Source organism: Colletotrichum truncatum (genome assembly GCF_014235925.2).
Source record: "Colletotrichum truncatum strain CMES1059 chromosome Unknown Contig_0003, whole genome shotgun sequence".
Lineage (NCBI taxonomy): Eukaryota > Fungi > Ascomycota > Sordariomycetes > Glomerellales > Glomerellaceae > Colletotrichum > Colletotrichum truncatum.
Window position 1 is genome coordinate 414,964 of NW_027222400.1, and position 12,723 is coordinate 427,686.

At 47.1% G+C, this 12,723-nt stretch overlaps 5 protein-coding genes across 5 annotated transcripts; 1 reads left to right on the top strand and 4 right to left on the bottom strand.

Moving 5' to 3' along the window:
• Positions 1–164: 164 nt before the first annotated feature.
• Positions 165–1,322, bottom strand: CTRU02_204982 (transposase; the record flags this gene model as incomplete). Its single annotated transcript, XM_070204465.1, has 1 exon — positions 165–1,322. One exon carries the CDS (start codon positions 1,320–1,322, stop codon positions 165–167), a length of 1,158 nt encoding a protein of 385 aa, XP_070061569.1.
• Positions 1,323–3,119: 1,797 nt separating this feature from the next.
• Positions 3,120–3,452, bottom strand: CTRU02_204983 (uncharacterized protein; the record flags this gene model as incomplete). The annotated part of the gene is made up of 1 exon (XM_036724430.1): positions 3,120–3,452. One exon carries the CDS (start codon positions 3,450–3,452, stop codon positions 3,120–3,122), a length of 333 nt encoding a protein of 110 aa, XP_036584057.1.
• A 2,973-nt stretch (positions 3,453–6,425) lies between these two features.
• CTRU02_204984 (uncharacterized protein) lies at positions 6,426–6,887 on the bottom strand (the record flags this gene model as incomplete). The annotated part of the gene is made up of 1 exon (XM_036724429.1): positions 6,426–6,887. The coding sequence occupies one exon, from the start codon at positions 6,885–6,887 to the stop codon at positions 6,426–6,428; it is 462 nt and encodes a 153-aa protein (XP_036584056.1).
• A 712-nt stretch (positions 6,888–7,599) lies between these two features.
• On the top strand, positions 7,600–7,833 carry CTRU02_204985 (uncharacterized protein; the record flags this gene model as incomplete). Its single annotated transcript, XM_036724428.1, has 1 exon — positions 7,600–7,833. One exon carries the CDS (start codon positions 7,600–7,602, stop codon positions 7,831–7,833), a length of 234 nt encoding a protein of 77 aa, XP_036584055.1.
• Positions 7,834–9,644: 1,811 nt separating this feature from the next.
• On the bottom strand, positions 9,645–10,802 carry CTRU02_204986 (transposase; the record flags this gene model as incomplete). The annotated part of the gene is made up of 1 exon (XM_036724427.2): positions 9,645–10,802. One exon carries the CDS (start codon positions 10,800–10,802, stop codon positions 9,645–9,647), a length of 1,158 nt encoding a protein of 385 aa, XP_036584054.2.
• Positions 10,803–12,723: the final 1,921 nt, after the last annotated feature.

Here is a 12,723-nt window from a genome sequence, read left to right on the forward strand (position 1 = left end):
TGCTTGGCGGATGACACGACCTATCGCATGAATATGTAATCGTCCGTCGTCCGCTTTTCTCCTTTGTTGATCTCCCGGTAACGTCGCACACCCACTTCTCGCACACCCCCACATTTCGCACACCTATAAATTGGGTCATCATGAGGTATTCATCAACTTCATAACTATAAGTCTGATTCGTCTCCTGCAACTGTGATACTATCGCCAGTTTTAATAGGTAATTCAGGCTCGCTAGATTCATCTGAGCTATCCTCAATTTCGCCAGCCTCAATTTGGGCTTTGTGAATTGCCTCAATGTTGGCAAACTTCGAATTTGGGCTCATTTGGACCTTACGCCGCTTCCGTACCATTCCAGCCTCAACTTCTGCTTCCAACATTGCAATCTTCTTCTCTGCTGTAGCCAATTGATAGTCCTTTTCATCAAATCCCTTTTGAACCTTCCGAAACAACAGTCGCTGCGTTTGCTGATCTTTATCCAACTTGCTGAATAAGCTAAGTTGATCATATAGATCAACTGTCTTCTTGGGCGTTGACCAGGCTACTATGGATGTAGCAGATGCCCAGTTTTCGTCTTTTCCACCATCAGAGGCCCTCATAGGCGTAGAATAGCCTGGCTTTGAGGGCTTGGAAGCATTCTCAAGCAGTAGAGGGCTCATGAGCGGTCGAGCTATCGAAATGGGCCATAGTCCTGTTGCTTTCCAGCCGCTTCTGATATTCTTGCTTGAAAATGCCATCTGGCGTGCTTTTCCATAGCAGGTAAGAAAGTTCCGTTTGCCTACAACTGTAGAATCGTTGTGTTGAATGAGGTATCCAAGCTCTTTTCGATAGGTCGCCTTGAGAGGCCCAAAGACTGCTTGGTCTAGAGGTTGGAGAACGTGGGATGTATGTGGCGGTAGGAAAAGGAGATATATCTTGTGTTTATAACAGAGATACATAAATTCTGTTGTTTCATGACTGCCATGACCGTCTAGGATCAATAGTCTCTGCTCAGAGGGATGATCAGGCTTAGTCAGAGGGATAAAGATGTTCTCAAGCCATTCCACAGCTGTAGAGTCTGAAGTCCAGCCATTCTCAGTTGCTGTGAACTTCCAACCACTGTAAATATCACGTTTATGGATATCAAGAGGAAACCATTGTTGTTGAACCGATTTCCCTCGATAAATAACAAGTGGAGGAAGCGCCTGACCAGTTGCAGAGACACACTCAAGCATAGTTGTCCAAGCCCGAGACCCAGGCTGTTTTTTTCGCATTGATGAGCTTTCTGATGATCCCAGTACTAAGCCATTTGATCCTCTGCCTTCTAGGATACCAGTTTCATCCATGTTATAGCGATGATGTGGTTTGATCGCCTTGATCTCTGGAAGGGCGAGTTGTTGAAACCATTGCCTGATTACATTAGTTGAGGCCCCATTGACACGCTTAGAATCGATGGCTCTAGCTCTATGAACCTTGATTGATGGATTTCTCTTAATAAAGAACTGAATCCAGTGTTACGGCCAGCTAACTGACAGTGGGTTTGTGTTAACAGTAAGCCAGGGATTGAGAGTAGTAACAGTCGTTCCGTGGTCCTGGTCGAATAGATCGTAGATCTTCAAAGGTCTTGGTGATCAGTCAAGGCCTTAACAAGAGTCGTAGAGTAGTCGTCACTTAGGTATAGCTGAAAGTACCGGTTAGGGTAATCACGAAGTTGATTGCTGAAGAACTAGGAAAGGTAGGACTCGAGAGGACTCGAGTCCCAACTATATACAAGTCTGGTTCCATGCTGAACACTTCCTGATCCTGGGGGACCGACACCCAGGACGTCGGTCCATCGCCATGGACCGCCCTTGGCACCGTCGGTCCTGTCCCAGGACCGCTTATCGTCCGTCGGTCCTGCTTATCGTCACGTGACCTGTATCCTAGTTCTTCCGTTCCGTGGGGGTTGTTACGACGTAACGGCTGACGGCCGTCCCTATAACCGCTGAAAAAAACATCAACAACAGCGAGAACGAAATTTTTGAAAATCGGAGCAAAAACGGCCCCAAATACGCGTGCTCGCGGCCACAGAGCCCCCTTCGATGCAATGCCATCCTCGGCCTTGATTCTACGTCCCAAAGGGGCCCAAGATGGCCGCAGAGCACGCCCCGACTACAATGAAAAACTTAAGAGCAAGCCGCAAAATACGACATATCAATAGACAACACTGTTACCACCACCACAGGCGAGCCACAAGCCGCTACACGAAGCACTAAGACTGCGCCCAAACAATCAACTTCAACACAACAGCCGCCGACAGGTTTTGGGTCACCTGTCACCCCCGACAAAGTTTGCAACGTCCCACAACGACGAAGATGAGTCCGACAGAACAGTATCACCTTCCGCACGGAGAAAGCACCAGGCATTAGGCATGCTACGATCGATGCCACACAATACTACAGACCACAGACAGACTGGTCCCCTGTCGCCCCTTTTGCGAAGAAGGATTGGTGTCCCTTCAACGCGCGACAATGTCTGCGGAATCTGTGCGGGAGCTCTCATACCCAGTAATCGAACATGTCGGAGTCAGTGGAGCATTGTGCTTCGTGGAAGACCCTTGGGCCAATGTGGTGGAGGGCAATAGTGGTCAACAGGCAAGAAACAAGAGGCCACATAGGAACCCGGCAGGAGGCAACAAAGAATTTACAGATGCAACTGAGAAAACGGCACATACAAGTCCGGGAGGATACGGACAAAACAAAGAGACAAAGCTGAGCGCTGGGGGGAGACTGTAGGTACAAAGAACCAGATACGGTGCTACCAGCACCAACTGAACCGAAGCAGGAGGACGCAAAACAAGCATTCTAGAGAGCAACACAAAAGCGAGAAAGCAGACAGGAGAGCAACACACTTCTTCAACAGAGGGCACAAACACACAGAATAGAGAACATAGTGGGGAGCTTGGGGATAGCTGGCCCTGATGCAACATCAGGGCGAAGTGGGGCGTCGCTGTTCATTGTCGACGCTTCGGCTACCTGCCAAACCCCGCTTTCCGGGCATAGCTGCTGGCATAAGAGCGGCTTCATAACCGAGTAGGAATAAATCAATCAATCAATCAAACCCTATAACCGCTGAGCCCCTGCGGGGTCGTCGTCAGTGGTCTGTTAACTGTCGGGTCGTAACATCCAGTTTCTCCCAAGTGGCTGGGTAGTGCCTCTGATGTCTAGGATTCGCTGGGCAAATTCCTTGAGTTGTTGATGTGTTGGCGGCAGCCCTAACGCCGCCTGGATACGCACCCATTCAGCTAAGTGACTTTCCTGTGCTGGAGATAGCTTCTGGAAGCTAGAGAAAGCTACATTTCTTGCCTGTGAACCCTTTAATCGAGACTGGAGGGTTGATGGTGGAATTCCAGCATCATGAGCTGCCTTTCGGACACTCTGCCCACTTGCAACTGCATTGAGAGCTTGATTGACTTCTGTTTCCGTATACTGGCCCATTAAGCGTATAAGAGTAACTATTCAAAGAACTATAATAATCGCTGTAAAAGTGGTGAAGATATTAAAGAATGTTGAAGAGGGTAAAATTCTACATGAGCGATTTATGGGTGTGCGAAATGTGGGGGTGTGCGAGAAGTGGGTGTGCGACGTTAGTGAATGCGTATCCCTTTGTCGCCGCCCAGTTGTTGATTGACATAAAAAGCTCATCGCGAGATTTATGATCGCTTTCAGGGGGGAGACTGTCGTCTGGGAATGTGAGTATTGAGTCTTTGAGAGCTATTTTCATTTTTAAGAATATATGACTGAAGTGCTGGATGCAAATAACGCGTGAAAGGTGTATGACACAAGACGCGTTCATTGACGTGGGCAGGTTGCTTAGTCATTTCCACGGGTACCCGTGAAATTTTACACGCACGGGTACCCGTGAACCTATTGGGAGCCCATCAGCCTTTGCGGCATTTCTGGCTGCAATTTGGTGAGGTTGAAATTGGATTATGTGGCCAATCAAGTGCCAAAGTTCTCGTCCCTACCTTGCGAACTGGGTTATCGTCCCGTCAGATGGAAACAGAATCTCCAGCTCACCTCAAGACCTCACTGATCAGAGGTCTTCCCCTAACCAGAGCTGTTTGAAGTCCGCCGATACGCTGAGGATTCGCGCACCTTGCTGTATATCGTTTTCGCTCCTCTGATCGTGACGGATGAGAGGCTCCTGCGTGTAATAGTGTGGCTTCAGTCAATTAAAGTCGATAGCTCTGGTGAGGAAGAATTACGGCCCAAACGAACGAGTGAATGGTATTTATTAAGTGCTTGTCTGCCAATCTGCCAGTCTGATCGTCGTTTTTGCAATTGCTAATGTCTGCCATCCGCGATATACAAGCAAAGATAAAAAGGAAGAAGTCCTATATGAGATCCCTACCCTTAGGGCCATGATTAGGAAAACTACCAAGCTAAATCTTTTATCATACGCGCGTGTCGGGATACGAAATCTTGACTATATTATAAGATAGATAATTATTATTTAAAGGTTTATTTGAAAGTCGATTAAAAAGTCGATTAAAAAGTCGATTAAAAATTCGATTAAAAATTCGATTAAAAAGTCGATTATAAATTCGATTTAAAATTCAACTTAAACATCGGCTAGCTAAAGACCTTGCCTGGGTAGGTTTCTACGAGACATCTAGATATTACTAATACTGTATAGACTTCTGCCTACCTTGTCGATAAGCAACCTTCCCCCTGTTATAAAAGGCGTAATGGAAGTAATCTTATGGAATGGGTTTAGGCAGGCAACCCTAATGTTTGTAGTAACTGTAGTACTCCCCGGCCAGCTGATGACCGCGACTGGATTGGTATCTGTGAGGCTTCTAGATGCTTGACATGCTATTTGTGGCAGATCAACCATGCAGGTGAAGAGCGCCCATTTTGTCTTTGGACGACGGAGGAAGACATGATCGTAGCGCATCCAGAAACAAACAAACCGCAACATGAGTTTGCGAGAATAAATAACCCTTACTTGATAAAATTAAATCAAGAGGGCCATTTGTATCTAGGCCTTGCGCCTGGTATGGAAGGCTCTCGCTGTTATTATTCTCAGCCTCATTTAATCTCAAAGAAAAGATTTGCAAGGTCGTACGGTGCCATTGTAATGTGACTTCGATTATCGTAGGATCTTGTCTTTAGGTGCCTTGATGTTTGTAGATCGGAGTAGGAACTTGATGGCATCTGCGATGACTTCAGATTGTGAGATTAGCACAGGATCATCAGACGGCAGGCTTAATATTACTTATCGCCTCAATTTATTTATTTAACGTGAATCCGCGTGAACTTCGATGAAAGTGTAAATACAGTGAAGTCTGTCGTCTTTGGCGTCGCTAATGCCTGGTTGTTCTGATTCGTGAGCTGTGTGGTGAATATTTTGCTGCTTACGATGCGAATCTCGTTGCGCTGCCACCTCCGCTGTCCTTGGTGATGTGCTGGAGGTAGGCAGGGTTACGTACCTTCAAAGAAGTTAACTACGTTTGCGCCCATCGCGGACGCTAAAAGCAGTTGCTCCTTGTGTCATGAGTGGCTGATTGTTCCATTTCCCACCTTTGACGACTGTGGTGCATCGGGCGTGGTTCCTCGGTACTGTTATGGAGACAAGCGATTACTGGATAGCATTGATGTCTGGAGATTGTCACTGTTAGCGTAGGTTATCTTTAATGATGGGCCGATATGTTATGAGTCGCGATAACTGAGTTCTGGTGGGTTAATTGTTGTTGTGGGCCGGACGAGCTCGGCAAGGTCATCTTTAACAGGTTTAAGGTGGGAGGCGTAGCAATGGTCGCGGCCAGCGGTAAAGCCAAGAAGGACATTCATGGGGATGATGCTCCCGCCGAGTCACGTCGCACGAAAACCTTATGCTCCACATGCATCACGACGTGTATGTAACTAGAAGACTCAGTAGCCAGGGGGTTTACACTGTTTTGATCAGAAGCTTAGACGTAAAATGACCTTTTCTTGAGATCTTCTCAACTGAACAAACACAAACACATTGAATCACTGTATTTATCCTCGGTTGAAGATTACCAGGCATCACCAACACCACAAGTGTCATCGTTTGACACAGGGAACTCGGGGACTTCCTAGGACAACGAATTCTCTGGCCGCACTCAACAAACGCAGAACAGTCAACAAGGCTATTGGAATCATATGATAGGCTGATATCTTTAAGAAATGTAGGTAAAAGAAAACAGTGAAAGGTGAAATGATGTTGAAGGGGATGAGGTGCGTAGATACGTATCACTCCCGTTTATCTACCTTGGTGAACCTCACGACACACAAACATCAGCAATGAATCATTACGAAATGAAACACTTGTTAAGAACTAGAAAGTCCAATTTGTGGTTGATTAAATCCTAAGCTATAGTGAAGTCGTCTAAGCTCTTGCAATCAGGAGACTTGGGAAGACGCGTCACGCGCTTGAGCTTCGCGCTACTTAGCTTCCCGCGAGGGGTATACGATTTCCAGCTCAAGAAACTCCTTAGCAGTAATACCCGGCAGGATAGGGCGTTTGTTTTTAACAGTAGGCTTGGTCGTGTCACGATGCTCGCCATGGGCATCCAAGCCGATACTGGCAAAATGATGAGTGACTTGAGCGGTGGCACTTGCTTGGCCACCTGCAAATCCCTCAGACTTGCCACCCTTAGGCCAACCAGTCTTTGTGTTCAACTGGCCAGCGCCGGCGTTTTGTTTGCCATCGCCATTCTGCTGACCAGGGATGGTCTTCTCTGGAGCATCGTCGGTATGAAGGCCCGACTCTGCATCTTTCGCTGCCATACTTTTGGCTTCAACTTCCTGCTTGGGCAGGTTGGCTCGCTGGTGCTCATAGGTATCTTGAGGGCTTTTTTGCTGCTCCTCCGGAAGCTTTGGGTAACCACGTTCTGGCTGCTCCATTCCTGGCGCTGTGTCACCTTCTGGCGGGATACTTGTTGCGATTCTGATGAGGATCTTCTGTAGTTGATTTTGAGTTTGATGATGGTAAACTTGGGTTGTGATTGTGTAGGAGTGCACAAATTAAGCGGTACAAGAGAGAAAAGTAGACCCAACGAGGCAAGAAGGTAGCGAATGTTGAAGGAGGAAGGTGTGTAGGTACGTATCTCTTCCGACTTACTGCTCCCACCTTGTCCTGAGGCTGCCCTTTGTGCCTCCACCTGCTTTGAATGCAGAAAGGCTCTTGGGATACCGAAGAACAAATCAAACTACAGGAAAGACACAACAGACTCGAGAACGCTTTTAGCACACCAATGCCTCTTCCCAACTTCTGAATAGTGTTTTCGCTGAATACTTCCCGTCTGGTATATTTCATGGCCTTTCGTTGCCAGCACGTAAGATAATGCGAAAGCCGAATCCTCTTCTCAATTCCTGATCTGACCACTTTTACACCTCTCAGTCATCAATTCCCCCGCCTTACCTACTAACACTTCGTAGGCTTCGCCCCTATACCTGATCACTCCTCACTGCCTTACATGACAGCGGTTGTTGACAAAATTGCCTATCTTCGGGGAAAGGAACGCACCCTGGAACGGTCAGTCCTCACAAGACTGCCAAAAGAGGACGACTAACCTGATCAGTGAGAGCTGTGCACTCTCCTGGTCCTCGCCTTGGGATGTTCACCTCGCAGGCCCAGATTCTCCGATCCAACCACCTCACACCATCAAATTTCTTTTCCCAGGTAACCACTCACAACTCTGGCACGCCTAACTCTGCCGTTCATTCGCGGTTCACTCCAAATGACCTTCCTTTTCCGATGTGTTTTCTGCAACAACAAGAAAACACGCGCAAGAAGACTAAATCGAGCATTTACCCTCCCGCTAGCCCGCCAACCGCGAAACGTTCCTGAAGCGACCTTTTCCATCAACGGCTATACCTCCAGCGTCACCATCTCCGACTCCATCATCGCTCAGGGCCAAGAGACGCACTATTGTGGCGGTCTTACGCAGACGGATGGCGGAGTAAGCCTCTTCAAGAGACAGCTAGATACCAGTGAAGTCGGTCACTTTTGGCGTCACTCACCATGCCTAGCTGTTCTGGTTTGTGAGCCGTGTGGTTGAATATTTTGATCACTGAACGAATCGATGCGATTCTTCTTGTGTTGCTACGTCCGCTATCATTGAGGGTGTTACTGGAGGCGTATACCGTACCTGCAAGGAAGTTAGCCGTCCTCCCGTTCCATGACTGCTTTGCATTGCACCACCTACACTGAAAATTGACTGCTCCTCGTGCTTTGAATGGTTGATCTTTTCTGTTCCATCGTTGGTGACTGTGTTGCATCGAACGTGACTCTTCAATATTCTTAAGCAGGCTGGGTATGTAATTACTGAAAAATGTTGATTATTCTTTTGTTGGATATTGTTCGCCCAGGTTGTTTTTATTCATGTAGCTATTACATCATGAATCGATTTCAGGTCGTTTGTTTGTTTGTTATTGAAGGTCGGTGTGAGTTCAGCAAGGTCATCTCCAACAAGCTCGAGATGGGCGACCGGCGGCATCAGGAAGGAGAACAATGATGATATTGATCCCGCAAAGATGCGTGCCGTCATGGGCACGTGTGTTTAGCCAAGATCGTGGGTTTGTCATGGAAAAGTCCCTCTCAATTTTGTTTGCTATTTAACGGAGGAGGATATGAGGCGGTGCTCAAATAATATCTCTTTTGACTTTTATTCTTTGTGTATGCTCTGTTTGTTCAAGTGATGTGCATGATGAGTTCAGACACATGTTTGGATCGTAACTAGCTACGGTACAGTTATGCCAATCAGAGGGTACATCCGCTACTGACGAGCATTGTCAGTTTTTGTTCAAAGCTAGTCTACAAAGCCGTCTCATTGTCTCTTCCATCCATGGAGATCTGCTCTTCAAACGTCTTCTCAAGGCTCTAAGACGTGATGCTTTGCGCTGGCAGCTTAGGTATGAGATCTTCCGAACCGCAGCATCTAGGAAGTATGGCAGATCTACTGGGCTAAATGTGCTCGTAACTGGATTTGCGAGGGACAATCTGGACCTTGCTTTTGCTTGACGGGCATGACTGGAGTTGTTGACTTCTGCTCTGAAGGCTGCCTCGCAGTAGTAGCGCGAGTCTCGACGTTTGAATCGACTACTTCCTGTCCAACTTCGATCCGAAATTCCTTTTTAGACTTCTCGCTGACGGCGTTCTGTATGTTTTCCGGTCGCTCCTTGATCATTCGCAGGATATCGAAAAACTTACTCGAGCCGTACCTTGATTGCCTAAGAGTTAAACCATTCTTATTAGTTTTCCTGGACATTCTGTTCCGCTTTGGAAGTTCGTTGCAATTGACCTAGGTAGTGTATCGGACGCGATTTCAGTAGAAGTGTACGATAGTAGTTAAGCGGTGGCATCTGATCGTAATGGCGTCATGGGTAAGGATGTGAGAGTGTGATGTGAACAAAAAGAATGTATCTCTCGAGCTGGCCGCCGAGAGCTGGACCCTAGGACAGAAGACCGGACGCCGACCGATACTAGTACTAACCCACTCAAGTAGAAATCTTGGCTTGCCTTCCTTGACACTTGGCTGTCTGTCCTGCCTCTATCTAGCGTCTTTCTTGGCTCTAACGTCGCACACCCACTTCTCGCACACCCCCACATTTCGCACACCCATAAATTGGGTCATCATGAGGTATTCATCAACTTCATAACTATAAGTCTGATTCGTCTCCTGCAACTGTGATACTATCGCCAGTTTTAATAGGTAATTCAGGCTCGCTAGATTCATCTGAGCTATCCTCAATTTCGCCAGCCTCAATTTGGGCTTTGTGAATTGCCTCAATGTTGGCAAACTTCGAATTTGAGCTCATTTGGACCTTACGCCGCTTCCGTACCATTCCAGCCTCAACTTCTGCTTCCAACATTGCAATCTTCTTCTCTGCTGTAGCCAATTGATAGTCCTTTTCATCAAATCCCTTTTGAACCTTCCGAAACAACAGTCGCTGCGTTTGCTGATCTTTATCCAACTTGCTGAATAAGCTAAGTTGATCATATAGATCAACTGTCTTCTTGGGCGTTGACCAGGCTACTATGGATGTAGCAGATGCCCAGTTTTCGTCTTTTCCACCATCAGAGGCCCTCATAGGCGTAGAATAGCCTGGCTTTGAGGGCTTGGAAGCATTCTCAAGCAGTAGAGGGCTCATGAGCGGTCGAGCTATCGAAATGGGCCATAGTCCTGTTGCTTTCCAGCCGCTTCTGATATTCTTGCTTGAAAATGCCATCTGGCGTGCTTTTCCATAGCAGGTAAGAAAGTTCCGTTTGCCTACAACTGTAGAATCGTTGTGTTGAATGAGGTATCCAAGCTCTTTTCGATAGGTCGCCTTGAGAGGCCCAAAGACTGCTTGGTCTAGAGGTTGGAGAACGTGGGATGTATGTGGCGGTAGGAAAAGGAGATATATCTTGTGTTTATAACAGAGATACATAAATTCTGTTGTTTCATGACTGCCATGACCGTCTAGGATCAATAGTCTCTGCTCAGAGGGATGATCAGGCTTAGTCAGAGGGATAAAGATGTTCTCAAGCCATTCCACAGCTGTAGAGTCTGAAGTCCAGCCATTCTCAGTTGCTGTGAACTTCCAACCACTGTAAATATCACGTTTATGGATATCAAGAGGAAACCATTGTTGTTGAACCGATTTCCCTCGATAAATAACAAGTGGAGGAAGCGCCTGACCAGTTGCAGAGACACACTCAAGCATAGTTGTCCAAGCCCGAGACCCAGGCTGTTTTTTTCGCATTGATGAGCTTTCTGATGATCCCAGTACTAAGCCATTTGATCCTCTGCCTTCTAGGATACCAGTTTCATCCATGTTATAGCGATGATGTGGTTTGATCGCCTTGATCTCTGGAAGGGCGAGTTGTTGAAACCATTGCCTGATTACATTAGTTGAGGCCCCATTGACACGCTTAGAATCGATGGCTCTAGCTCTATGAACCTTGATTGATGGATTTCTCTTAATAAAGAACTGAATCCAGTTTCTCCCAAGTGGCTGGGTAGTGCCTCTGATGTCTAGGATTCGCTGGGCAAATTCCTTGAGTTGTTGATGTGTTGGCGGCAGCCCTAACGCCGCCTGGATACGCACCCATTCAGCTAAGTGACTTTCCTGTGCTGGAGATAGCTTCTGGAAGCTAGAGAAAGCTACATTTCTTGCCTGTGAACCCTTTAATCGAGACTGGAGGGTTGATGGTGGAATTCCAGCATCATGAGCTGCCTTTCGGACACTCTGCCCACTTGCAACTGCATTGAGAGCTTGATTGACTTCTGTTTCCGTATACTGGCCCATTAAGCGTATAAGAGTAACTATTCAAAGAACTATAATAATCGCTGTAAAAGTGGTGAAGATATTAAAGAATGTTGAAGAGGGTAAAATTCTACATGAGCGATTTATGGGTGTGCGAAATGTGGGGGTGTGCGAGAAGTGGGTGTGCGACGTTAAGGTCTGTGGCTTTGTTGTCCTAATTGTTGGTGTGGGCGGGAAACCCATCAGAGCTCGACGCTGGATCCTTGTTTTCGAAGTGTTTTGGTTTGTCCGCTAAGATCCTAAGGGGAGGCGCGCCAGGAATTACTTTTGATATCGTCAACGACCTCATGACAGCTTGGTTGTCGATGTGGGCGGAGGCATTTGCTCCTGTGGTTCCCATTTTCCCTGTCTGTGTAGACGATCTCAGAATGGTGCCTTGAAGATATCTCCGTCGCACACTGTCGACGCTATTTAATGTAGCGCGTGGTTCGGGGATTGCTACTTTCCCCCCATCCAATGCGGTCTTGGGGTGGCAGTTTAGGTGTTTGCGAGGTAGCTCAGCCTGATTGTTATTGCGATGTGTGTTAACTTGCTCACGGTTTTTAAGAGGGCTATTGACTGATATGCTAAACTGCATAGTGGTCTTTTCCTGACATTTTCAATACTGATCACCCATCAACGCCTATGCGATCTGTCCAAGTGATGTGTATGACTACTTATCTCATTTTTATTGTATTTACAGACAAAATCTCGGTAAGATACAGTTCCATAGCTGTCAAGCAGTACTCGTACTCCTCATGAAAGTTGACCTTTGTTTGTTCAAATCTAACCTTCCAAGTTGTCTCAGTTCCACTCTCAACCCAGGCGGAAGGTTTTCCCGGCATCTGTATTAGATCAGAGGACCTAGTTCTTCGCAAATGTTGGGTTGGTCGAAAGGAATTTCCGGACTTCAGCATCAAGAAGTCATGTGAAGTGTGACAGGTCTCTCGAGCCGAGTGTGCCTGACTGGAGTGATGTAGGGGCGCCGCGCCATTTCGGTCTTGCTTTTGCTTGATAGGTGTAGCTGTAACGACTAGCTGGTCTCCTGAAGGCCGGCTCAAGCTGCACCTTGGTTCTCGACCCTCCATATCACCTTGTCTTGCTCCAACTTGGTCTTGAACTCTTCCATAAACTTCTCACGTGGCTGTCATAGCTTCTTGTTGAGAGTGTTTCGCATCTTGTCAGATTGCTTCGTGATCGCTCCTTGATTGTTCACTGAATGTTCAAAGGCTGGCTCGGGGCCATTTCTTGACGATCGGTCTTCTAGATGTGCTTTGTTCCTCCAAAATTCTGTTTCATCTTCCGAGCACATAACACCTGACTTTGCTGTTGATTTGAAAGGCGGTTGCCGCATAGGTGGCTAGCCGGACGGCCCTCTTATGGAAAACGGGGTTCTATTAGACGTGATCGACTTCGCCGCTGTGAAACTTTGCGCCAGATGCTGTTCTCA